This window comes from Kogia breviceps, chromosome 11 (genome assembly GCF_026419965.1).
Source record: "Kogia breviceps isolate mKogBre1 chromosome 11, mKogBre1 haplotype 1, whole genome shotgun sequence".
Classification (NCBI taxonomy): domain Eukaryota; kingdom Metazoa; phylum Chordata; class Mammalia; order Artiodactyla; family Physeteridae; genus Kogia; species Kogia breviceps.
Window position 1 is genome coordinate 92,706,161 of NC_081320.1, and position 27,492 is coordinate 92,733,652.

The 27,492-nt window shown below is 42.2% G+C and overlaps 1 protein-coding gene across 8 annotated transcripts in view; it reads left to right on the forward strand.

Moving 5' to 3' along the window:
• Nucleotides 1-27,492, forward strand: part of NBAS (NBAS subunit of NRZ tethering complex) — a 333,351-nt gene that overhangs the window by 255,815 nt on the left and 50,044 nt on the right. For all 8 annotated transcript variants that reach the window (XM_067008085.1, XM_067008087.1, XM_059078230.2 and 5 more), the window contains 3 exons: nucleotides 13,120-13,338; nucleotides 16,518-16,720; nucleotides 18,849-18,938. In XM_067008085.1, the coding sequence (XP_066864186.1) occupies nucleotides 13,120-13,338; nucleotides 16,518-16,720; nucleotides 18,849-18,938 (512 nt within the window). The remainder of the gene's footprint in view (nucleotides 1-13,119; nucleotides 13,339-16,517; nucleotides 16,721-18,848; nucleotides 18,939-27,492) is intronic.

Here is a 27,492-nt window from a genome sequence, read left to right on the forward strand (position 1 = left end):
GGGACTTATCCTAGACTGCTAGCATATATGTAAGTGGCGGAGCCAGGATTTGAACCTCATTCTGTCATATTCTGACACCTTGTTCTAGGCATGCTGTTTGTACAAAAGCTGTAGCTCTATTTTACAGAATCATTTTGGACTTCACTCATTCACTATACTTTAAGTAATCTGACTTAAACTGCTAGCATCACATATCTAGAGGCTAGCAGGGCAGTTCGGGAACCGTCATTAGAAAGACGGAACTGAGGTGCTTCTGGGGGGCAGCAGCCTGCAAATGGCTCCATATGTAAGGCATTTGAAAGGATAAACTGGCATGACCTGGGGACCAGCTTCAGATCCGCAGTGCCCCGTAGATCTTACCTGTAGACGCACGCACGGCGCAGAATGGAACTGTGCGTCGTGTGGGGTGTTGGCAGTGGGTGCGAGCTCAGAGGCTGACGGCTTTCTAGGGCAGACGGACCGGTGTGCTCCGTGCTTCACAACCGGGGACGGTCTGGTTCTTCCGGGCCATCGGGAACCCGCACACTCTGGTTACGGCGGCTACTGGGTCATTATGGCAAGAGTGACAAGGTGGCCACACTGAGAATATGAGTGCAAGGAAGCCATCTCAGTGAGCAAGGCTCCCCCCACACCCACACAGCTGCCGGGTCACGACGCGAAGGCGCGAGCCCGCCCGCCCCACGCACACGCCCGCGCACGCGCACACGCACACACGTGCTCACCTTAGAATTTCCCACGAGAGGCACCTTTCTGGTTGCGTATCATGATCCATTGTAGAGCAGCCCCGTATGACGGCCGCCCCGAGGGTCATTGTCCAGCCTCCCCGTGGCTGCCTTCAGCTGCAGGGCGAGTCCCCGGACCTGTCAGCTGTGGTCAGATTCGGGGGAGGTTTGTTGCCGAGCAGATAACCTGTTTTTAACAGGCCCCTTCTGACCGCTTCCTCAAAGGGGGATTGTGGGTGTGGCATGCATTCTGAATCTTGTGACCTGTCGAAGAAGCCTAAGAATTAGCCCTTAGGTGTCTTGTCAGTATCACCCCATAACAGCAAGGGGAACGAATGTTTCCTTCCGAAAGTCTGTCACAGGCACCTAGGCGGCACCCAAATACGGGTGTGGATTACCCATCTCACTGTTCACACCCAGCCTTCCAGCAAGATTCTACAAGAAGAGGAAGACGATATTTATTGCGATAGTACCGTGAGTTGTCCTGCAGCTCTGTGAAGTAAATACTCTTACCACCATTTTAACAGACAAGAAAGTGAAGGCTCAAGGAAGTGAAATAACCGCTCCAGTGTCTTGTGAGCTGCAAGTAACCAAGTCAGGATTCATATACAGGCCTGCTCCCTACATCTGGCTTTCCACTGCCTCCCTTGCCTGAGAAACTTGGCTGCAAAAGCCCATCTGGGGTGATCGTGGTTATTGGCTTGACTTGCAAGCTGAAAACTCATCCTCTGTGCTTGGAAGATTATTTCAAATTGACTGAGGTAGTAATTTAGTAAGAGAAATTGAAAGGTGGCCAAAAGACCATGTTCGCAGTCCAATCATAAGTGATAATGCCTCTGCTCTGAGGAGGAGTCCGGTGGGCGCTGAGCTGCTGCGTGTTTCTGCAGCCCTCGCGGGTCTCTCCGTTAAAAATGCGCAAGAAGGAATACACAGCTCCTTCCTGGGAAGCTTGTGGACTCTAAATTCACAGTGGGTGGACGTCTGGGGGAAGACGCAGGAATAAATCAACAATCTCAGAATAATGTGCAGCAAATGCCAAAGCGTATTTTAACATTAAAAAACAAAGCAGAGAAGGACAAGGAGTCTGCAAATCACCTCCCTACTGAAATGCTCTTCTCCCTCTGGCGGACTTCGTAGTTGAGTTGTTGCTTGTTTAACCATATATCTTCAGCGATGTGGGTTCCCACTACTCCACCGTTCTTTGTTCATCCTAGGAGCCCTCCTCTCCTTTAAGTACATTTTAAACTTACAAGCAGATTTATTTTCTAACTGCCATCTTATGAATACTTTCTCTAGCCTGTGCAGCAAAGGGATTTATAATGAACAACCATGCCCTCTCCTCTCATCTGGTGCCAAAAGCTTTTTAAGTATTGGTACCCAAAGGAAGATCCCTGTCTAACTGCAGCCATCTCAGGATGCTGGTTGTTTTTGCCTACCTGACAGTCAGGGGGAACGCTTCATAGATGGAGATGGTAAACAAATAAATTAGTGAAAGATTTATAATTGATGTGATAGGTGGCTTGTAATGTGGTAGCATTAAGGTAGAAATGGTCAATAGTTGAGCTGATGGGACCAGCCAGGAAAGGCCCCGTAGTAGAAGAGGTACTAGAGCCGAGTCTTAACAAATGAGGGTGTTTGTCATGAGTACCACAGAGGGAAAGATTAGTAGAGGAGGAGCATTCCAGATAGCTTTGGCAGTTTTAGAAAAGGCATGGAATGATCTAGTACCTTCAGTTGACTACAAGACAGGTGATATAAATAGAAGTGTCTTGATGAGGCTAGAGAGGTAAGGAAGGGCCTGGTAATGAATGAAAACTCTTATATATACCTGGCGAAAGGTTTTAGAGTATCCTGAGGATGGATCAGTTAGACATAAATTTTAAGCTGGGCAGTGACACTGTCAGATTCTTACTTTAGAAAGATCACCCTGGTGGTGATGGGGGGAAGGAAAGAAGACACACCAGCGTGGACACAGGGGAGCTCCAGTGTGAAGGCCAGCGCAGTATTGTGTGGGGGAGATGATGATGGAGCACAGAGGCATTGTTGATACCAAACTCACTCGATTTGTGATCCATGACTGTAGCGCAGACATGTGTGCTGTATCTCTGTTTTAATAATGCATTTCTATATACATCCTTGGAGGATACTATTTAACCCTTTGGTCACTGAACCGCCTAGCAAGGTTCCTTAAGCCCGTATAACCAGCTTTTTGTCCCGCATACACCATCTGATGAGGGCTTTCTCACGCCACCCATATGTGTAGGAGACTAGGAGGGACTGATGCCATGTAGCAAATGATAAAATTTCCGTGAGGAGAACAGAGTAAAACAATTTTCAATTAACATCGACCCAGGAAAATCTGGGAAATTGCCTACATGAATATTGTGGCCTCTCAACATATTGAATTAAATCTTGGTAGATCTTAGACACATTGTGAAGTTCTTTGAATGGCAGCAGGGTGATGCATAAAGAGACAGCTTTTATAGTTAGACCTTCTGAGTTCCCATCAGGCTTGACCTGGGAGAAATTACTCTTACCTTCTGAGTTTTCTCCTCCACATAATGGAGAACCATAGTTACTACTATATAAATATAGATTAACTTTAGCATGTTTTTAGACACAAACGAAAATCCAATTAAATTAGTTTAACTGAGCAGAAAATTTACTGGCTCCTGTAACTCAAAGGCCCAGAGGTGGGCCTGGCTTCAGGGTTGGCCGATTCAGCAGTGGGTGGTCATCAGGAGCCAATTTCTTTCCCTCTCTTTTCTCTGCCGTCTGTGGTATTAGCGCCACCCTCCAGGCTCTTTGCATCAGTGCACTGGTTTGCGGAAACGGGCGACATGGCTTCCTAGTCCACATCCGCCAGATAGGGTGAGAGAACTTCGTGAAGGCACCGAACGGGAAGTCAGAGCTTTCTACCGGTTCCATCACCCCTGAACGGATTCCTGCGGCTCTTGGTATGTCAGGTACTGATTACCTCCAATCCGTTGTACCTGAACTAACCACTGTGGCGAGAGGCGTGAGATCACCGTGAATGGTCTGACTCCATCAGGACTAACGCTGAGCAGCCCTGAGTCAGTCCTACACCTGCTGCATGGTCAGCTGCTATCAGACGAGGTACTGCGTGGGCGTAAGGGAGACAAGCACGATATGTGGAACACGTACCTTGAATAACTCTTGAGAGGATTAAATGAAATAGCCAGTATAACGATCTTGGTGTCAGTAGGTGCTCAGTACTGGTCAGCTCCCCTTCTGCTTTTCTTCAGTCCTCTTTCTGTTTTACTCTTTCCTACAAGGTAAAACGACATTTGAATTCCTTTCAGCCCAATTTCAAAACATCTGGCAGTAGTTCAGGTTGATTTTTTTTTTTTTTTTTTTTTTTTTTTTTTTTTTTGTGGTACGCGGGCCTCTCACTGTTGTGGCCTCTCCCGTTGCGGAGCACAGGCTCTGGACGCACAGCCTCAGCAGCCATGGCTCACGGGCCCAGCCGCTCCGCGGCATGTGGGATCTTCCCGGACCGGGGCATGAACCCGTGACCCCTGCATCAGCAGGGGTATTCTCAACCACTGCGCCACCAGGGAAGCCCATTCAGGTTGATTTTTAATGATACTAAATAGTCGTGAGTGTTGGAATAAGATCTGAATTTTCATATTTACACTCGGCTTCGATATAGATTCAGTAGATCTACTTAAAATGCTCTTACTAATAACAATTTGTGTTGTGTATCCCATGCATACATATGATAGGAAACGGTTTTTAAACGGAAAATGTGAATGAATGCTTTCCTAGCCGCAGTGGATAGTAGCCTTCATTACTGACTGCAGGAACATTCCATCTCATTTCTAACATTCTTCATGGCCCTCGCCGTTAAGGTAAAGGTGACCTTCAAGCTGTTGAAAAACTTGGGGATGTGTTACCTTATGTGACTGCTGAAAGTGAATAGTGAAAAAGGTAGGGCCATTTACACTTTGCTGAAGAATAATAATATTACTGTAATTATTGTACAAGGCAAAAGGTAAAGATAAAGTGGCCTCTGTATCTGGCATCATTCATTTTTATTATATAAGCAATTGATAGGTAAAGCAGAGGAGCAAAATTGTAAGGTTGATTTTGTTGTTAAGTGTATAATTCAGTGTGACAAAACCTGCATTCTTATTTTTGTGCTCGAGTATCTCATTAACTATATTAAAGCAAAAATTTTAAAACTTGTCAATTTCACTTTCTGTCAGATAACATTTAAGGTACTATTTCATAGTATTCTATATTTACAATTTTAAAACAGCACTTTAAATGTTAGACTAAGCACTGAGAGTATAAAAATGAATAATGCTCTGATGGATCTCATAATCTAGGAAGGAAAGTAGACAGAGAAATAAAGCATATATATAACATTCAGCGTCAGCAGAGAGAGAGATTAACATTAGGTTGTCAGTAAAACATAAAGGGATTTCTTTTTTATTGAAGTCAATTACCTCTAACTTAGATAGTTTGATACCTTGCTGGTAGACTTGAACTTTGCTGACCCCTACAAGTCATCCTGTCATCACTGGAGCAGATTTGCAGGTGCTTTACAAACTGTGAGTTACAGTCCATTAGTGGATCCTGCAATTAGAGTGTTGTGATCAGCATGAAAACCAAGCAAACAGGAAAAAACACTAGACGGTAGGTTAATATCAGATACCAGCTTGTACCTCACCCCAGTCGGGGTTATATTGTTTCATGAAACTTTGGTTGGCTTTTAATATATGCGTACATTTCAATGCATATATATTGTGATACTGAGTTTTTATATACAGTGTGTTTCTTACTGTGGGTGTTGGGCAGAAATGTTTAGAAGCTGCTTAGTCAACTGACAGGCGCCCGGCTGCACGTGTGTAACTTGGGCAGCCAGCACAGGGCAGCATATGTGTCTTTTGGTTCTTCTTTGTTTATCATTTAAATCCCAAACTGCCTCCTTCTTTTTTTTTTTTAATTTAATTTTTTTTTATATATTGGGGTATAGTTGATTTACAGTGTTGTGTTAGTTTCAGGTGTACAGCAATGTAGTTCAGTTATGCATGTACGTGTATCCCTTCTTTTTCAGATTCATTTCCCATATAGGTTATTACAGAGTATTGAGTAGAGTTCCCTGTGCTCTACAGTAGGTCCTTGTTGATTATCTGTTTTATTTAGGGTAGTGTGTATATGTCAATCCCAACCTCCTAATTTATCCCCCCCCCCACCTTTCCCCCGTGGTAACCATAAGTTTGTTTTCTACATCTGTGACTCTGTTTCTATTTTGTAAATAAGTTCATTTCTATCATATTTCAGACTCCACATGTAAGTGCTATCATATGATATTTGTCTGACTTACTTCACTTAGTATGATAATCTCTAGGTGCATCCGTGTAAAAACTGCCTTCTTTCATCACTCCCCTAACCTGTCTAGACACTTGCAGTGACCTTCTAACCTAATTGTCCCTCAGCCTCCAGTCCTGGGAGCTATCTCCAGCCACATCCCACATTCACCACCAGCCACCTGGAATTAACCAGAAGCTGTGCAAAATACAGGTTTCCTTCCACCAGTGCCAGTGCCTTCCCCAGCCTCACAGAGAGTCAGGGAGTATAAGGAGGGTTCAGGAGTTTGCTTTTTTAAAGTAGCGCTCAGTTGAATTCAGTATAGGTGGTCTAAAAATCACACTTCAGGGAAACAGTGCTCCAAAGCAGTGGACTTAACTTTTTACTCATGGACCTAAGAGAGTTTCAAATAACCTGGTTATCCTCTCACACACTTGATGGCTTAGTCTCTTCTAGCTCTATAACAAAATGCCATAGACTGGGTAGCTTATAAACAACAGAAATTTATTGCTTTCAGTTCTGGAGGCTGGAAGTCCAAGAGAAAGGTACCAGCGTGGTCGAGGTCTGGTGAGAGCCCTTTTCGTAGGCACCTTCTCACTGTGTCCTCGCGTGGCAGAAGGGGATAGGGATCTTTCTGGAACCTCTTGTACGAGGCACTAATTTCATTAATAAGGTCTCCACCCTCGTGACTTACGCACCTCCCACAGTCCCCACCCATGCATACCGTCACCTCTGGGGTTAGGATTTCAATGTATGAATTTTGAGGGTTACAAACATGGGGGTTCAAGTCCCAGTCTGGGTTTTAGCTGGGTTCGAGTCCTGGCCCGTAAGTTCAAGTCCCAATCTGCGTTGTGAGGTTTCAGTAGGGCTCTAAGATTATTATTTTTTTAGTTATTCTGTATTGAGTTATTGTTTCAATTATTGCAGTATATACTAGAACAACATAGATACGTTAACTTTTGATAAATAAGCATTAATTACAAAAAAGTTGTATTTAAAATGTACCTCTTAATGAGATGGGTAGGGCTTTAAACATTGTTTATAATTAGTTTATGTGCCCATGGCTGACTCTTACTATTGCTAGATTGATATTGCACTCAACATCACTTCTTTCCACTTTACATTTTTATAGGCATGAATATTTTGAAACTTTGTTCACAGTGGATGGGCAAGGAGTTTTGTCACAGCAGTGCCACTCGATTCCTTGAATGCCCTCAAGGTTATCAGCCCAAAATCGCATAGCGGTCTATTGTTAAAACTCATTTGTAATGATTTATCAACTGACAACTCAATTAGATCCTTCATAAATTTTTTTGAAAGCAAAGAATTGAAAACCTTCTGACATGCAAAAAGAAATGCGTTATCCAGATGTTGAAGTCCTGTCGCACATCAGGACTTGAATTGTCCCTTCGTTTGGTGTTCTGGAGCTTTTTAGACTCCAGGACAGTGTATCGGAGTCTGATTCAAGAAGGGTGCAGGGCACGTCTTTCTTGTGTAAGTAGAGGAAGGCCTGTGGTAAGAGAGAATACGCCTGACACTCTGACCTCCAGCACGTTCTCAAGGGGCTAATCTTAGGAAGGAGTATTTGGAGAAGGTAAAAGTTTAGGAACTGATTCCCTTAAAATCGTCTGAACCTGTGTACCCTTCAAAAAGGCTTTGTGACTGGGGCACACATACCCCAGTTTAAAGACCACTGGCCTGAAGGAAAATGTGAGTTTCCCAACGTGGCGCCCGTGGTGACCCTAGCCCTCCTTTGTGTCCTCTCTCTGCAGGACAGTCTCCTGCTTGAACACACACAGACTTTCCACTTAACACCAAGGGCTCTTCCTTACCCCTAGAACTGCGATTTTCCATGGGAGTGAGATTGAAGGAAGAAGAGTGTCTAACTTTTCTTAACAATGGGATTGAGGACGTGCTATGAGGGGGTCAAATTCCTGGCGTCTTTGGATCTTTTTCAGAAGTGATGCTTCCTCTTTTCCCCAATATACTGTCAGCTGATGCTTCGCCTCCACTGTTCCGCCCCCATGAGACTCCTCGAGGTGGCGAGCCACTGCTTTTGGTGGGAGTATATTGTATCCCTCGGGGGTTTTGAAGTACAATAGAAGGCTGAGAGTCAGTCATAGAACCTTCCCTTTTTAAAGTCCCCACGCTTCACTCTCTACTGGAGTTCCCCTCAGCCGCTTCTTCCACAGGGATTCTTGCTCATCCTTCAAGTCCCGGTGTAGGTGCCACCTCCTTTTTAAAGACTTCCCTGCCTTCCTAAGACAGATGCTTTTTCTTGCATCCACAATAGTTAGCTCATACGTCTGTCACATTTTATAAATACTTACTTTTGTGTTTGGTTTTTCCATTAGGATGTGTGTTCTTCAAAGGTAGAGATTGCGTTTTAATTTCCCTTTGTATCCCCTGTGCCCAGACCAGGCCTAGCACGTGGTTAAGTGTTGGAGTGTTTGTGCTTGAAGAGGAGGACGGAGAGATGAAAGAAAAGTAGGGTGACGTTTTAAATAGAACCCCAGAAGAAAGGTATCTATCTGTCCTCTATTAGTCAAAGAAAATGTTTTCAACCTCTCAAATTAACTGTGATGTTAAAAAAAAATGTAAAATAATTTTGCTCTTGATTTTCCCATTATTTCACCTGGTTGCTATTAGCAGTGTGAACAGTAGGTAAACCCTGATTTGTCCAGCTGACTCTGTAGGTAGCATCTGGCTTTTCTTAAGTCATTTGCCATTTCCTAAATATCAGCCCTATCTTTTTTTTTTTTTTTTTTTTTTTTTTTTGCGGTACGCGGGCCTCTCACTGCTGTGGCCTCTCCTGTTGTGAAGCACAGGCTCCGGACACGCAGGCTCAGCGGCCACGGCTCATGGGCCCAGCCGCTCCGCGGCACGTGGGATCCTCCCGGACCGGGGCACGAACCCGTGTCCCCTGCATCGGCAGGCGGACCCTCAACCACTGCGCCACCAGGGAAGCCCTATATTCATGTTTAAAAGAAAAAGTAGTATTTGCTTTGCGAGATTTATCAGCCTTAAAGTACCTGCACTCAAGGAAAGTTGTCTTGGTGAATTTTGAATCAAGCCATTCATGACAACGATAGCACTGATCGCGTCACTCTTCTGCATAAGCTCCCTCCTTTCATGGCTTCCCGGGCATGAGGGTGATAGAGAGCAGTCCTGTCGCCCAGCACACGGGCCCTTCGTGTTGGGCCACCGCTTCTTCCTCCCTCAGGCTCTGACGGACCTTTACTTGCAGGCTGCATCCGGCCGTGCTGATTTACCCGCAGCGTCCCCACTTGCCCCTGTAACCAGGGGGCCTCTTGAAGTTCTTCTTTTCCTGTCTTCGTGCCTCCTCACTCCTGACGACTCTCCTTAGAGAGAGCCTCCCTCAGCAAACCTTCCTTCCTTCCAGTCGGGACGCAGTGCCCCTTGGAGGCTCTCTGCAGCCGGTCGCGTTTACCCTCCCGCACTTGGATAAGGATCCTGCTTCCGTATAGTGCCTTGTATCTCTCTGTCCTTCCAGCTAGAGTTTAACAGAACTAGGGGCAGGGACCTGGTCTGATTTTGTCTGTGTCGCCAGCACCCAGCCCGAGGAGGGTGTACAGTGAGCGCCTTCACTATCCAGTGAACGAATAAACTCAAAGTCCTCACAGTTTAATGTCCTTTTGCCACTTCCTGCATGTCTTCTGATCGCTGCCAGCTGGCATTGTCCCGATAGCACACGCACCTGGTCCTGAGGTGTTCGTGTCAAGTTCTTTAAAATGTTGCAGTTTTAGTCTTGTAGGGCCATCTTACCAGAACAGGACACTGTGGTCACTGATAAATTGGAACCTTTCGGTGCATTCTGGACCACAGGTTTCTAGGGACATGTTGAGAACATGTTATTTCATTGCCCCCCCCCCTTTTTTAAACATCTTTATTGGCGTATAATTGCTTTACAATGGTGTGTTAGTTTCCGCTTTACAACAAAGTGAATCAGTTATACATATACATATGTTCCCATATCTCCTCCCTCTTGCGTCTCCCTCCCTCCCACCCTCCCTCTCCCACCCCTCTAGGTGGTCACACCGAGCTGATCTCCCTGTGCTATGCGGCTGCTTCCCACTAGCTATGTATTTTACATTTGGTAGCGTATATATGTCCATGCCACTTCTCCCCTGTATGTTGAGCAGAGTTGTTTAGTAATTTAGTAGCTATTTTCTGTTTGTCTACAATGTGCTAGACATTGTATTAGGTGCTAGGGATACAGAGATTTAAAAAGCACAGTTTCTACCCTGAAGGATCACATTGTTTAGTCGGGGAAATGTACAGGTAACCGGCAGACTTTAACACAGTGTAATGCTTTCTTTGATACAGGTAAGCTTTAAAAGGAACACGTAGCAGGAGGAGATGATGTTAGGGATGGCATCTCAAAGGAGTGAACCCTGAGCTGATTCTGGAAGGACAAACAAAGACAGGCTTGAGAAAGGATGACAGTTTTTTCTCAGATACCTTAAGACTGTTTTTTATATCTTCTTAAAGGACTGTAAGAACTAGCCAGCCAACCAACCAACCAAGAGAATATGTAACAGAGACTGTATGTGCCCTGCAAAGCCGAACATTTTCCTATCTGGCCCTTTCCACCCCTGCTCTGTCTACACTAGTGGTTATACATATGTCTGTCGTAAGCTTTCCTACTTCTGCAACTCTGCTTTTGCTGTTCTATCTTTTTGAAATGTTGTCATTCATCCATTCATTCCTTTATGCATTCAACAAATTTGTTATGTACGAGCCACCATTCTGAGTTCTGGGAAGATAGCAGTGACAGTCAGACCATAAGCCAATAGAAACACAGCATGCCAGTTGTGAAGAAAAAATAACGCAGGGTAAGGAGAAAGAGGCCAAGTGAGGATGGAGGATGTGGCAGCTCTTACTCAGTAGTCAGGGAAGCCTCGGATAAGGCGATGTTTGTGCCGAGTCCTGAGGGAAGCACAGGACTGAGCCATGAGGATACCTGGGAGAGGAACGTTTCAGGCGGAAGCCCCAACAGGTGGAAAGGCGCTGCGGGCCTGCAGGGAGGTGAGCGTGGTAGGAGTGGGCCGAGAGTGGGAGAGAGGCGGGGTACAGGCTTAGCGAGGTGGGGTGAGGTGAAGGCAGATCATATAGGGCCTAGGAGGGCTTTGAAGCCTTGATCTTATTCACGCTCCGTCAGAGCCTGTGACGAGGCAGACGTGACCGCGTGGCATCTGTGTGACGCGCAGTGAAGGGGAGCCCTGGCTTGGTAACCACGCGATCTGAATCCCGACTTTTACTCTCCTTACTCTCATAATGAAGCCAAACATACCACCCAGCCTCCCCGGGGCTCGGTCTTTCCATCCACATAATGGGGGCGTAGGGAGCTCTGTTGAACTAAACACAAGTTCTGGTATCTTGTATTTCTCGGTCGCAGAAAGGAGTTTGCAGTTTATTTAGGGGAAGAGATAGTAATGTAACTAATACTTGCCAGTCAGTGGTAGCTTCTGATTTTGTTTCATGTCATGGGTGCTGGGAGGCAGCCATCAGGCAAGGAGTGGGGGCCACAGAACTTGTTTGGAAGCTGCGTTTGCAAAACAAATACTTACTTACAATTCAGTGAAAGCAGTGCTTTCCTAAAGATCCTTTTACCGATATGTATATGGGATTAAGAGAATGCCGTGTCTTATAAAACGTTAATCTTGCGTGGAATGACTTGGGGGGAGCTGATGGGAAATGGAGGGTGGGGGAGGCTTGCCATGTGTTGACTGGGGTGGTCACTGGTGCTGTGTATGGACGCCTGTGCCTACTTTTCAGAATACCCAGAGTCGGACTGTGACTGATTTTAAGAAGTAATAGGAAAGATAGCATTTTGTCCTAGGACTCTTTATCTGTTGTTGTTGTTGTTTTTAACTCAACACAGAGTCCTTTTAAGGCTCTAGTACAGCTGTGCTTGAGTCGTTGACAAGAGACTGAATTCCAGGGTCCAGAGCAGCACAAGTCAGCAGGGCCTAAAAAGGCCCCAGAATGGCTCAGGTCTGTGGTGCCTCCATCAACATGAGTTAAGTTTAAACTTACTTTTGCATTCTTGAGGCCAAGCGAACTTAACATATTAAATAGTAGAAAAATATAACCCGTGCATACCTATCACAGTGGCCGTCACGTATCAGAATTCAGTAAGCAGTTGGTGAGTAAATGAGGGAATACAACGTTTTTCTAGAAAATTTGGAAAGTTGAGAAGAACAGAAATGCTCATGATCCCAACACTTTAGCACAGTGGTCACCAATGGTGTGTGTGCGTGTGTGTGCGTGTGGTGTGTGCGTGTGGTGTGTGCGTATGTGGTGTGTGCGTGTGGTGTGTGGTCGTGCGTGTGTGTGCGTGTGTGCGCGTGCGTGTGTGTGTGTGTGGTGTGTGTGTGCGAGTATATTCAGCCACATGCACAGGTATAGTTCAGATTTTAATGTAAGCATGGTATAAATAGTTTCATGATTTCTGATTCCTAAAATTGAACACTTTATGATAACCATTTTCCAAATGGCTATACTGTATTTATAATTCTAATTTTAATGGCTGCATAATGTTCTATCTAGTAATTTATCATAAGCTAGTTACCATATCTCATATTATCAGACAATTAGATCGCTTTTGAAGTTTTATTTTTATGTTCTTATTCCAGTTAAAATCTTCATTCCTGTACTGTTTTCTTCTTTTGAATTATTTCCTTATGATAAGTGATCGGAACTGGTTGTAGAACTGACTCCTCATTTTTTCACTGTAACCAGTAATCTATTTGACTTTTAGTTTCATCATGGCACCACCTGCTTTGGGGTATTAGCATTTAAAAGACCGTATTTGCTCATTTAATAGTGCAAGTGGCACCGCCCTATTTTTGTTTTGTTCATGAAAGGAAAACCAGTATAGCAAAAGTCCTATTCACTAAAGTTGTATGTGTTAAAATTTTACTTGTGTTCTCTCTACCACATTAATATCTTTTAAATATGCCGTGTGTAATAATGTAGGGTGATTTGTCTCACTTTTGTTCAGTTCCTCTTTTTCTTGTTTGTTTGTTTGTTAAAGCTGTCTGTGGAAGTACGTAAAGAAATGACTGGAAAGGCTATTAAGACAGTCAAACATTTTATTGAGAAGCCAAGGAAAAGAAATTCAGAAGAAGACATTCAGGAGGCTAGTGATTCTAAGATGACCTATGCAGAGGCCTTGAATCATCTGGAGACGTCCCTGGCTCACCTGCAAACCCTCAACCACGGCTTCATCATTTCTCTGAAGAATAGTGAGCAGGTAACGAGATGCAGACTTCTGTGTGCTCACTCAGATAACATCAGTGTATTCTTTCATTTCTCCTTTGAAGCTGTATTTGTAGTTTTGATAGGGTTTTCAATCTTGCACATTTTTTTTTTCAATAACCATTTTTTTTATTGAGGTATAGTTAATTTACAATGTGGGGGTAGTTTCAGGTGTACAGCAAAGTGATTCAGTTTTATTTAGATATAAATATATATATACACACTCACGTGTGTGTGTGTGTGTGTGTGTGTGTGTCCTTTTTCAGATTCTTTTCCATTATAGGTTATTACAGGACATTGAATATAGTTCCCTGTGCTATACAGGAGGTCCTTGTTATTTATCTGTTTTATACGTAGTAGTGTGTATATGTTAATCTTAAACTCCTAATTTATTTCCCCCCCTGCAAGCAAATCTTGCAGATAATGGTCTTAAATCTTTATCTTTTAACCTCTTCATTATCTCTTGCTTGTCAATTCAGTTTTCGCTTCTTTAAAAAGGATTCTAGGCCACTTAACACAATTGATAACTTGGGGAGGAAGGACGAGGAGGTGAGAGGGGTGGGAGAAGGGGGGCCAGGATGGGTGCCTGGGGTGAGGAAGTGGTTGCTAAAGCTGAGAAATCATGAAGACTGTGGTTCTCAAGCTCTACTTCTACCTGGTGGATGTTTTGCTGTGCAATTGGATAATGATATATATTTCCCCCTAATCTTCAGAAAAATTCAGAAATAGCCATCCATGCCTGCTTCAGCAGTTTAAAAAAAAAATTATATGTACTCATCCTGTTTTTATGTTGCATTTTCCAGTATAACTTCATTATTGTTATGACTTTTTTGGCTAATAAAGTTGTTCCTAGTTGGGTTCTTGTTGAGACCCTGATGGTGTCTCAGAAAGCACCCCATGAGAGTCAGGAGCCCCTGCCATGATGAGGTTTGGGGACCAGGGTGTTGGGACTGCATGAGGAAACTCTCTGTAGCCTTTGGAGCTTTTCTTCTGTATTGCCACAGTCATGGAAATTTTAGCATTCTTTTCCATAACTTGAAAGTTCACAAATCAATAAGTAAACGATTTTCATCTAGGTGAAAACAGTGTTTAGGTATATTTAAAAAAAATTCCATTTGCCCTTTAATGCTATGGTGAATGAACCTATAAGTGGCCACTAACCTCCTCTTTTATTTTTCTTAAACCTTACAAGTCTATTGAATTGTATTCTTGGCTTGTAAAAACTATTCCTGACCAGAAAGATTAGTCAGTGGAGAGGAGTCCAGATAATGAACAAATGGAACACCTCAAAATATGTATGAGACACAGAAATGTAGGCCCCTCATATGCAAAAGACAATGGGAAGAATTCAGAAGTCTGATAGCACTTTTATTTCACTCTGTACTTTACAGCACCTGTTAGGCTATCTAATGAATAATATTAAATAATGATATGAGCAATATAGAAGCCTTTGCAGGGAGCAGATTGGCTTTACCAATCTTGATTTTATCCTGTTGATATTTAGAGTTCTATAATCAATAATTATAAGAACTAGGGTAAAATTTGGATCTTCAGGTAAAGGTGATTTATACTTACTGGTATAAAACTTTTAAAATACGTATTCATTTTTCTAATCAAGTATTCTATATTCATATCCGGAGAACTGTCATTACTCCCCTTGGAATAAGTCTTGTCTTTCAGTGGCTACAGTAGTGTATATGGGGCCAAGGGAGTTATTAACAAAATCAGCCATTTGCTTCATCTAGATTTAAAGGCACCAAATAGCTACTTGCAAATGTTAGACCATGGATGGTCCATAATAGGAGCCTCTTCTGATTCCTAAATTGAACATTATATGATTTTGTTAAGGCGCCTTTCAGAGCAAACGCTGGAAGTAACTTCAGCCTCATATATTTGTCCCTTTTAAGTTCAGGCCTTGATTTTAACCTCTTTATATGCACTGCATGAAAGAACATCTTATATACTCAGGAAGCTTAGTGCAATTTCAATTACAGGCCATTGGGGCCTCAGTTTCCTCTTGTCTCAGTAGGGATACTAGTAATTGCCCTGCCTAACTCACAGACTTTTTTTTTTTTAATAGAAAGTTTAAAAAACAATGGGGAGAATAGTAAAATGAAATCTCACGTGCCCAACTCCCAGCTTCCACAATTATCAAAATGTGACCAATCTTATTTCACACCTACCCCTACCTACCCTTACTAGGCTCCTGTGGATGATTTTAAAGAAAAATCCAGTCATCTTTTCATTTTATCCACAAATCCTTCCATATCTATTTCTAAAAGATACGTTTAAACTTAACCACTACAGCATTACCAGTAAAAAAAGATAATAGTAATTCTTCAATATCATCAAATGTCCAGTTAGTGTTTAGATTTCCGCATGGTTGTTTTGAAAGACAAAGCAGTTATACTGAGAATTACTCGTGAAAGCTGGAAAGTGTTATTAACGTCGAGTGGCCATATCTGGTATGCTGAACAATGGTAGCTGGTGTCCTATTCCTTAAGTTACTCGTTGTCGTGTTAGTTTGTACAGCGTTATCAAAGAGGGGCAGGCAGTGTGGAGTGGGGGAGTGCAGTGGGGAAAGTAGAATCTCGGGTTCTAATCCCCAAATCCATTCATGGCTGGCTCTGTGACTTTGGACGCGTTACTTAACATCTTTGGTCTTCTATTTCCCTTTTGGTAAAGTGGAGCTAATTAAAAAACTCCTTGTGGGATAATGATAAACATTAAATTAGATGACATATGTATAATACCTGGGTTTACACAGTTGATGCTTAATAGATTATAGCTGTTACGTGGTTAGAGCACAATCATAATAATAGAGAAATTTGCCCTTAATGAGCATTACTTTGTGCCTAACATTGTGCTAAAGGACTGATTTTTATATTTTTGAACGTTTTTGACATCCTCTATTCGTAAGAAGTAATTGTCCTCATCCTCGTTTTATAGACACTGGAAATGTGAGGTCACAGTGGCTTACTAATTAAAGCGAGGATTGCATTCAAGCCTGGGCGGCCCTGGAGACCAAGCTCTTAACAACCCCTACGTGTTCCTCCATTGGTGTTTGTGGTCATAGTGTATTTGGTTTGAGAGCTTCTGAGTATATTTCACTCGGTCCATGTAGACATATAATTCCTTGTTGATATTTACATGTTGAATTCCGTGTGTTTGCAGGAAACGCTGCAGAAATATAGTTACCTCTATGATCTGTCTCGGTCAGAAAAAGGGAAAGTTCAGGATCAAGCCGTGGCCATGTGTTTAGACGGTCAGCCTCTAAGAATGATTCAACAGCTGCTAGAGGTGGCCGTGGGCCCTCTCGACGTCTCACCTAAGGATATAGTACACAGTGCAATAACGAAAATCATCTCTGCGTTGAGGTAAGCTATAAAATAGTCATTGAGGAAAACCTGAGCTGGTATTTTGCCAGTAATGTGCTTGTTTCACGGTTGGTAGAAAGGTAAAATATCATCACGTATGTAGGAGCATTTTTTAAAGTATGATGTACTTCATGAAAAGTGAGAGATTATAATTAGACTCCTCAGTCTCATGTCTTAAAATATCTTATGAATGGAGAACCATGGCAATGTTCTGTCATTGGTCCTGGGTGTAACACGTCAAGAAGCTAGCTAACTTCTGGGTAGACCCTCTCTCGCACCCAGATAATTCTTGAAATAAGGGAAAGGCCAAAATGGCATGTGAAGCAGGTCGCCAAGTGTCAGACTGTCATGTGACTTCAGCGTGGATTTTCAGAGCTTGTCTCTTCTAATTTCCCTTCTTTGTAGCAGTGGGAAACCAGTTCCCAGAAGTTTCTTTTGAAGTACACAAGGCAAGGTTAATCATATACTGAAGAAGTTGGACATGTGTTAAGTATCTTAGGACATTATTTACCTGCAATTAATGGCACAAAACTGACACTTGAGAAATTCTCGCTTTCTGTCGATAGGCTGGTGTCTTTGTAGGAATACCTCCAAGGGGATTAGGAAAGAGGGAAAGTTGAGCTAAGAAAATAGTGAGGCATCAAGTGCTTTCTGTGAATAATGCAATTAGCCTAAAAGATTTAGTTGTGTTTAAATTATTCTTCTTTTAAGCATTCTTTGTAGTTCTGTGTTGCTCTTGAGGAACTTTTTGATTAAATGCATGTCAATTTTCAGCAGCTGAACTGAAATCAAATGAGCCTTCATCAGTTTAATTACCCAGCTTCGTCTGGTTTTCACCTTAATGCTCTGAGGTATCTGGGAATTTTATATACAGGGAGAGAAGCAAAATAGTGTAACACTTTTTAGAAATCGCAAATATGAAATGAATAAAGCTTTATTCTATTACGAGCTTATTATGATTTGATGGTGGTTGTGATTATAAGAGCCACTTTTCTCTTTCAAATGATGACAGATAATTGTTTGCCATGTTTTGTACCTTTTTGATTCAGTTATCTTTTATTATTTCCTAAATCAAGGCTTAGATGAAGCTCACAAAAACAAACACTTGAAAAATTACTGCTTTGAATATAATTTAGTTTATTTTTCAAAAATTGTACATTTTCATATAATTAAAAGTATGATATAGTTTTACATTTATAAAATTCTGACATAAATTATACTCCTTTCTTTTTCCCTGTGCCCAGTTCTACTACTGAAGATTTTGTTCTGATCTAGTAAATGTTAGACTTAGTGCACAGAAGACATTCAATAAAAGTGAATTAAATCTTTCAGTAGTGGGAGGAAGGGAAACTTCAGTTCACCTACCTCTTTTTCAAAGGAAAACAAATTGCTATTGACTATGTCCATAACATTTACCTTTTAGAAAGTTAGTGAAATTTAGTGGCATAAAATGACAAAGGGATGAGCATACTGAATCCAGCAGTTGGTTTAAATCATATAACTTAACTTAAACTATTCAAAAACTCATCTAAAACTTCTCTTTGTTACATTTTCAGAATTCAGTAGAGTTCCATACATATGCATTTGTAGAATGGGCATAATAGGGCCTGTGTCATGGGCTGTTGGGATTATTACATGTAAGGATGTATGTGAAGCACTTAGCAGTGCCTGCTACCTAGTAAGTACCATGTAAATATTAGTGTTCTGAAAAAAAAGACCAACTAGAGAATTTAGATCATTATATACTTAATGCTTGAAATAGCTCATATTTTTAATGCCCATTGAGTATATCTTTGAATTATTGGATGACAGAATGCAAGTAGATTTTCCTACTCTCTCTTTTTCCTTTTTTTTTTTTTTTTTTCCCTTTTCCTCTACTCTCTTGGTAGGAAAACAAGCCTGTATTAGACTGTGAGCTCCTTAAGGGCAGAGGCTTCATCTCCACATCCTTAGTGCACAGTATAGGACTTGGTACCCTTGTGGGTTGCACACACCACGGCTGTGAGCTGGCGGTATATGCTGTGCCGAGGTGCAGCTGGATTCTTCCGAGTGTAAATGCCCCGCTTGTTTCTGAGGCCTGAGCCATCCTGTTCTGATTCCGTTCCTCCCTATGTCTCTCCCTGCGCAGCGGAGGCAGTGCTGACCTCGGGGGGCCGGCGGACCCTCTCCACGTCCTGGAAGGGGTTGTAGCGGCCGTCCACGCCAGTGTCGACAAAGGGTAAGACTGGAGCAGTTTGTGGGTCTCACTGAAGGGCGTTCCGCGGAGCCCTAGCATTACTTTCAATATCCACGTTTATGAAGCTTCCGTGACTAAGCATCTTTTCTAGGCGGTTCTGAAGGGAGAGCTGAGGACTTTCTGGAGATGCATTTTCCCAGCTGTACTCTGAGCCCATCAGCTCCAACAGGACCCTCTCCTTCTCTCCTGGGCCTTGCTGGCCTCAGAGAGTGTGGTCTCTTCCCACCTCCTTCTGAGGGAGGCCAGGGAGAGGAAACTGCTCTGCCTCTTAGGAGAGCAGGGGTTTACATCTCCAGGAGGTTAACTGTACTGATTAAGTATGGAAACTCCTAGAGTGTATATGTTATTTTTAAAAAACTTTATATATGTTAAATCTGTCTTGTCTGAGGACTGAGAGTGTAGAGGCTTTCTAAGTCTAGGAATGTGTGTGTCTCCAAACCATTTTAAGAAAGAATCTTTCATTCAGGTGCACTGGTAGTAGTAGTAGGAGTAACAGCAACAGCAAGATGACAGTTATATATTTCCCAGAGTTGACGAAGATCTTTCCTATGTCTCATATCCATGGCAAACCTGGAAGGCCTCACCCCAATTTTCTCTGATACAATAATAATGAAGCGTATTTGAGAAGCCCCCTCAGAGTTCGTTCAGTGATGTTTTTATTTGCATATTGCCTTCCAGTTACTGTTTAGGTACAGATACATTTTTACATGATCTCAATCAAAATGTATGAACACTTCTCTCTTCTGTTTTAGTTACTTGCTATTGGAACTCTTTCCATTGGTAGATAGATAGATTGAGTGGTTATGATTTTTGACGCCTGCATATGTGGTTGCCATTGTCAGATGAGGAGAGAAAGTCTGGGAGAGAGGAGTTGACTTGCCCAGAGTCAGAGGCCTAGGAAATAGAGCCAGGAGTCCGGTCTGTCCCTGCGTCATAATTTAGGGCTCAGATGCCTTTATAGGATGTCTCCACGCATCGCTTTGGGCCCACGGTTTGAGTGAAAGAACATAGGATAAGCCGTATGGCTGGGTCTGGCAAGCATGGCCAGCAGGGCCCTCGACCTACTGTGCCTTTTACTTTGCACCTTTTTTTCCTAAACTCCTTTGCTTGTGGGTCTTTAAATGGTAAGGAAGCCACAGCTGCGGCTAACGTGGGCTTCTTATTCTAAAAAGAAATGTCACTGTTCTGCACGTTTAGTGTGTGTCATGTTCCGTGCTCGGTCACGAACAGTTAGTTCTGGGTAGGAGGAGCTCCGAGTCTTACAGGGGAGACGAGCTTGCCCGGGCTCCCAGTTACCATGCAATAGAGGGGTCAGCGCTCTGCAGAAAGCAAGGTGGAGGGAGTGGCTTATTCTGCCCGGGGAAGTTAGGGCAGGATCCACACGGGGCGGCATTGGAGCTGGTCTGCGACATCTGAGTCTGCGAGAAGGAGGAGGTGTAGTCCAGGCTGGGGACACAGCTTCAGCGGGGCAGGTGCAGCAGATAGCAGGGTGCGCAGAGATGCTGTGTGGGAAACCCTCAGCCACTCTCTAGAGGGTCCATTGAGCGGCTGCTGTTCCGGTCACAGTCCATCAATCAGTTCTCAGCTCACCGCTCCCCTGTGAGCTGTCGCACAGTGGCTGTCAGGTACCCACACCTGGATCTGGGCCTCACGTGATGAGAGGGATCTTCACAGGCACTGCTTTAAGCCCCTTCCAGTGGGGTCTCTCAGTCTCGTCCCACTGGGAATGTCTCAAAAAATTAGAAGGCAGTGTTTTTCTTAGTGAATTTCCAGCCAGATATACAGAAGAATCCAACTTGGGTCACTTGAATACAGACTTTTTTTAACCTTCGATTTCCAAAGAGGAAGACGTCAGGGAGCGGAGAATCAGAACAAGATCTTACTTTTCATCCCAGAGACACAGAACAACAAAGGCTCCTTAACAACAGCAAAAAACTTAAGTGAACGTTTTATTTTTTTAGCTTAAAAAAGAAAAAGAGGAAGACAGACCAAGTCATAACTTTTATTCCTGGCAAGTGTTCTGTGAATGTGGACAGTTAAACCTGACACCCGTGGCTTCGGGTCTCCTCCCTGAGAGCGTGTCCACCAGAGTCACAGAGGGGAGTCGCTCTGTCTTTTCTAGGTAGTTCCCGGGCAGTGGGGTCTTCAGAGTGACATGGGGATTTAAACTCTTTTAAAGTAATGCTCCAGGATTGGCAGATACAAACTATTATATGTAAAATAGGTAAGCGACAAGGTCCTACTTTATAGCACAGGGAACTGTATTCAATATCCTGTGATGAATCATAATGGAAAAGAATCTCAAAAAGAACATATGAATGTATGTATAACTGAATCACTTTGCTGTACACCTGAAACAGACACAACATTGTAAATCAACTATACTTCAATTTAAAAAATCAAATAGGGCTTCCCTGGTGGCGCAGTGGTTGAGAATCCGCCTGCCGATGCAGGGGACACGGGTTCGTGCCCTGGTCCGGGAAGATCCCACATGCCGCAGAGCAACTAAGCCCGTGAGCCATGGCTGCTGAGCCTGCGCGTCCGGAGCCTGTGCTCCGCAACGGGAGAGGCCACAACAGTGAGAGGCCCGCATACCACAAAAAAAAAAAAAAAAAAAATCAAATAAATAAAGATAGAGTAACACTCTTGGGTCACTCACTCATTACTTGGTCCGACATGACCGACTAACCCTCTAGGAGCCACGCCAGGCTTGTACGCCCCTAACCCTCCCTCAGTCCCAGCCCTGTAATGTGAACACCCATTGCCCACTATGGCATTTAAACGGCAAATCGTCTCTCTTCATACACATTGTCAGCTGTCACAAACACACATGCGCGTGCATACACACACACACACACACACACACACATCCATATGCTGTTAGGTGAGGCATACACCATCCCATAATATTCCTGGCAGAAAGATTGAAAAGTCAGAATTATGGTGTGTGTATTAATGGGTACCACCAAGAGTTCAGTTTTGTGTTTAATTCTTAGACAGTTTATGTCTTCATCAGCATGTCCTCCTTTGACTTTTTATATTGGTACAGATATCATCTACCCTTTTTTTTTTTTTTTTTTTTTTGCGGTACGCGGGTGTCTCACTGCTATGGCTTCCCCCGTTGCGGAGCACAGGCTCCGGATGCCCAGGCTCAGCGGCCATGGCTCACAGGCCCAGCCGCTCCGCGGCATGTGGGACCTTCCCGGACCGGGGCGCGAACCCGTGTACCCTGCATCGTCAGGCGGACTCTCAACCACTGCGCCACCAGGGAAGCCCTCATCTAACTTTTAACTGCAGCTCCCGCCTCTCCTGTGAAGCCCCCTTTCCCTCTTCTTCTACCTGTGCTAAGGGTAAACGACGTAAAACCACAGCACCTGGGCAGGTACCAGTGGAGCCAGCAGCCACCTGTCCGGGCAGACTTTCTTTTAAGTTTAGCCACATTCTTGCTTCTATATATCAGGGTTAAGTCTTCTAGGGATTTGAAATAGTGTCAAAACCTTCTTTAAAAAAAAATCTTTATGGAGTATAATTGCTTTACAATGTTGTGTTACTTTCTGCTGTATAACAAAGTGAATCAGCTATACACAAACATATATCCCCATATACCCGCCCTCTTGCGTCTCCCTCCCTCCCACCCTCCCTATCCCACCCCTCTAGGTGGTCACAAAGCACCGAGCTGATCTCCCTGTGCTATGCGGCTGCTTCCCACTAGCCAGCTGTTCTTCATTTGGTAGTGTGTATATGTCAGTGCTACTCTCTCACTTCGTCCCAGCTTACCCTTCTCCCTCCCTGTGTACTCAAGTCCATTCTCTACATCTGCAACTTTATTCTTGTCCTGCTCCTAGGTTCATCAGAACCTTTTTTTTTTTTTTTTTAGATTCCATATATATGCGTTAGCATACAGTATTTGTTTTTCTCTTTCTGACTTACTTCACTCTGTATGACAGACTCTAGGTCCCTCCACCTCACTACAAATAACTCAATTTCGTTTCTTTTTATGGCTGAGTAATATTCCATTTGTATATATTTGCCACATCTTCTTTATCCATTCATCTGTCGATGGACACTTAGGTTGCTTCCATGTCCTGGTTATTGTAAATACTGCTGCAATGAACATTGTGGTACATGACTCTTCTTGAATTATGGTTTTTTCAGGGTATATGCCCAGTAGTCGGATTGCTGGGTCGTATGGTAGTTCTATTTTTAGTTTTTCAAGGAACCTCCGTAGTGTTCTCCATAGTGGCTGTATCAATTTACATTCCCACCAACAGTGCAGGAGGGTTCCCTTTCTCCACACCCTCTCCAGCATTTGTTGTTTGTAGATTTTCTGATGATGCCCATTCTAACCGGTATGAGGTGATACCTCATTGTGCTTTTGATTTGCGTTTCTCTAATATTTAGTAACGATGAGCAGCTTTTCATGTGCCTCTTGGCCATCTGTATGTCCTCTTTAGAGAAATGTCTATTTAGGTCTTCTGCCCATTTCTGGATTGGGTTGTTTGTTTTTTGGATATTGAGCTGCATGAGCTGCTTGTATAGTTTGGAGATTAATCCTTTGTCAGTTGCTTCATTTGCAAATATTTTCTCCCAATCTGAGTTGTCTTTTCATCTTGTTTATGGTTTCCTTTGTTGTGCAAAAGCTTTTAAGTTTCATTGGGTCCCATTTGTTTTTGTTTTTATTTCCATTTCTCTAGGAGGTGGGTCAAAAAGGATCTTGCTGTCATTTATGTCATAGAGTGTTCTGCCTATTTTTCCTCTAAGAGTTTTATAGTGTCTGGCCTTATATTTAGGTCTTTAATCCATTTTGAGTTTATTTTTGTGTATGGTGTTAGGGAATGTTCTAATTTCATACTTTTACAGGTAGCTGTCCAGTTTTCCCAGCACCACTTATTGAAGAGTCTGTCTTTTCTCCATTGTATATTCTTGCTTCCTTTATCAAAGATAAGGTGACCATAGGTGTGTGGGTTTATCTCTGGGCTTTCTGTCCTGTTCCATTGATCTATATTTCTAGGGTTTTTTGCCAGTACCATACTGTCTTGATTACTGTAGCTTTGTAGTATAGTCTGAAGTCTGGGAGCCTGATTCCTCCAGCTCCGTTTTTCTTTCTCAAGATTGCTTTGGCTATTTGGGGACTTTTGTGTTTCCATACAAATTGTGAAGTTTTTTGTTCTAGTTCTGTGAAAAAAGCTGTTGGTACTTTGATAGGGATTGCATTGAATCTGTAGATTGCTTTGGGTAGTGTAGTCATTTTTACAATGTTGATTCTTCCAATCCAAGAACATGGTATATCTCTCCATCGGTTTGTATCATCTTTAATTTCTTTCATCAGTGTCTTATGGTTTCCTGCATACAGGTCTTTTGTCTCCCTAGGTAGGTTTATTACTAGATATTTTATTCTTTTTGTTGCAATGGTAAGTGGGAGTGTTTACTAAATTTCCATTTCAGATTTTTCATCATTAGTGTATAGGAATGCAAGATATTTCTGTGCATTAATTTTGTATCCTGCTACTTTACCAAATTCATTGATTAGCTCTAGTAGTTTTCTGGTAGCATCTTTAGGATTCTCTATGTATAGTATGTCATCTGCAAACAGTGACAGTTTTACTTCTTCTTTTTTGATTTGGGTTCCCTTTATTTCTTTCTCTTCTCTGATTGCTGTGGCTAAACTTCCAAAACTATGTTGAATAATAGTGGTGAGAGTGGGTAACCGTGTCTTTTTCCTGATCTTAGAGGAAATGGTTTCAGTTTTTCACCATTGAAAACAATGTTGGCTGTGGGTTTGTCGTACATGGCCTTTATTATGTTGAGTTAGGTTCCCTCTATGCCTACTTTCTAAAGAGTTTTTATCATAAATCAATGTTGAATTTTGTTGAAAGCTTTTTCTGCATCTATTAAGATGATCATATGTTTTTTCTCCTTCAATTTGTTAATATGGCTTATCACGTTGATTGATTTGTGTGTATTGAAGAATCCTGGCATTCCTGGGATAAACTCCACTTGATCATGGTGTATGATCCTTTTAATGTGCTATGTTGGATTCTGTTTGCTGGTATTTTGTTGAGGACTTTTTCATCTATATTCATCAGTGATATTGGCCTATAGTTTTCCTTCTTTGTGACACCTTTGTCTGGTTTTGGTATCAGGGTGATTGTGGCCTCGTAGAATGAGTTTTGGAGTGTTCCTCCCTCTGCTATATTTTGGAAGAGTTTGAGAAGGATAGGTGTTACCTCTTCTCTAAATGTTTGATAGAATTCGCCTGTGAAGCCATCTGGTACTGGGCTTTTGTTTGTTGGAAGAGTTTTAATCACAGTCTCAATATCAGTGCTTGTGATTGGTCTGTTTATATTTTCTGTTTCTTCCTGGTTCAGTGTCAGAAAGTTGTGCTTTTTTTAGAATTTGTCTATTTCTTCCTGGTTGTCCATTTTATTGGCATAGAGTTGCTTGTAGTAATCTCTCATCATCCTTTGTATTTCTGCAGTGTCAGTTGTTACTTCTCCTTTTTCATTTCTAATTCTATTGATTTTCTTCTTCTCCCTTTTTTTCATGATGAGTCTGGCTAATACGTTATCAATTTTGTGTATCTTCTCAAAGAACCAGCTTTTAGTTTTATTGATCTTTGCTATTGTTTCCTTCATTTCTTTTTCATTTATTTTGATCTGATCTTTATGATTTCTTTCCTTCTGCTAACTTTGGTTTTTTTGTTCTTCTTTCTCTAATTGCTCTAGGTGTAGGGTTAGGTTGTTTATTTGAGATGCTTCTTGTCTCTTGAGGTAAGATTGCATTGCTGTAAACTTCCCTCTTGGAACTGCTTTTGCTGCATCCCATAGATTTTGGGTTGTCGTGTTTTCAGTGTTGTTTGTTTCTAAGTATGTTTTGATTTCCTCTTTGATGTGTTCAGTGATCTCTTGGTTATTTAGTAGTGTATTGTTTAGCCTCCATGTGTTTGTAGTTTTTACAGTTTTTCTCCTGTAATTGATATCTAGTCTCATAGTGTTGTGGTCGGAAAAGATACGTGATATGATTTCTGTCTTCTTAAATTTACCAAGGCTTGATTTGTGACCCAAGATATGATCTATCCTGGAGAATGTTCCATGAGCACTTGAGAAGAAAGTGTATTCTCTTGTTTCGGGATGGAATGTCTTGTAAATATCAATTAGGTCCATCTTATTTAATGTCTCATTTAAAGCTTGAGTTTCCTTATGTATTTTCATTTTGGTTGATCTGCCCATTGGTGAAATTGGGGTGTTAAATTCCCCTACTATTATTGTGCTACTGTCGATTTCCCCTTTTATGGCTGTTAGCATTTGCCTTATGTATTGAGGTGCTCCTATGTTGGGTGCATAAATATTTACAATTGTTATATCTTCTTCTTGGATTGATCCTTTGATCATTATGTAGTGTCCTTCTTTGTCTCTTGTAATAGTCTTTATTTGAAAGTCTATTTTGTCTGATATGAGAATTGGTACTCCAGGTTTCTTTTGATTTCCATTTGTATGGAATATCTTTTTCCATCCCCTCACTTTCAGTCTGTATGTGTCCCTAGGTCTGAAGTGGGTCTCTTTCAGACAGCATATATACATGGCTATTGTTTTTGTATCCATTCAGCCAGTCTCTGTCTTTTGGTTGGAGCATTTAATCCACTTTTGTTTAAGGTAATTATTGATATCTATGCTCCTATTACTATTTTCTTAATTGTTTTGGGGTTTTTTTTAACATATTTATTGGAGTATAATTGCTTTACAATGGTGTGTTAGTTTCTGCTTTATAACAAAATGAATCAGCTGTACATATACATATATCCCCATATCTCCTCCCTCTTGTTTTCATAGGTCTTTGCCTTCTCTTGTGTTTCCTGCCTAGAGAAGTTCCTTTAACATTTGTTGTAGACCTGGTTTGGTGGTGGTGAAGTCTCTTAGCTTTTGCTTGTCTGTAAAGCTTTTGATTTCTCTGTCGAATCTGAATGAGAGCCTTGCCGGGTAGAGTAATCTTGGTTGTAGGTTATTCCCTTTCATCACTTTAAATATGTCCTGTCACTCCCTTCTGGCTTGCAGAATTTCTGCTGAAAGATCAGCTGTTAACCTTATGGGGACTCCCTTGTATATTATTTGTTGCTTTTCCCTTGCTGCTTTTAATATCTTTTCTTTGTATTTAATTTTTGATAGTTTGATTAATATGTGTCTTGGTGTGTTTCTCCTTACATTTATCCTGTGTGGGACTCCTCTGCTCTTCCTGGACTTGACTATTTCCTTTCCCATGTTAGGGAAGTTTTCAATTATAATCTCTTCAAATATTTTCTCAGAACCTTTCTTTTCTCTTCTTCTTCTGGGACCCCTATAATTCGAATGTTGCTACGTTTAATGTTGTCCTAGAGGTCTCTGAGACTGTCCTCAATTCTTTTCATTCTCTTTTCTTTATTCTGCTCTGGGGTAGTTATTTCCACTATTTTATCTTCCAGGTCACTTATCCATTCTTGTGCCTCAGTTATTCTGCTATTGATTCCTTCTAGAGATTTTTAATTTCATTTATCATGTTGTTC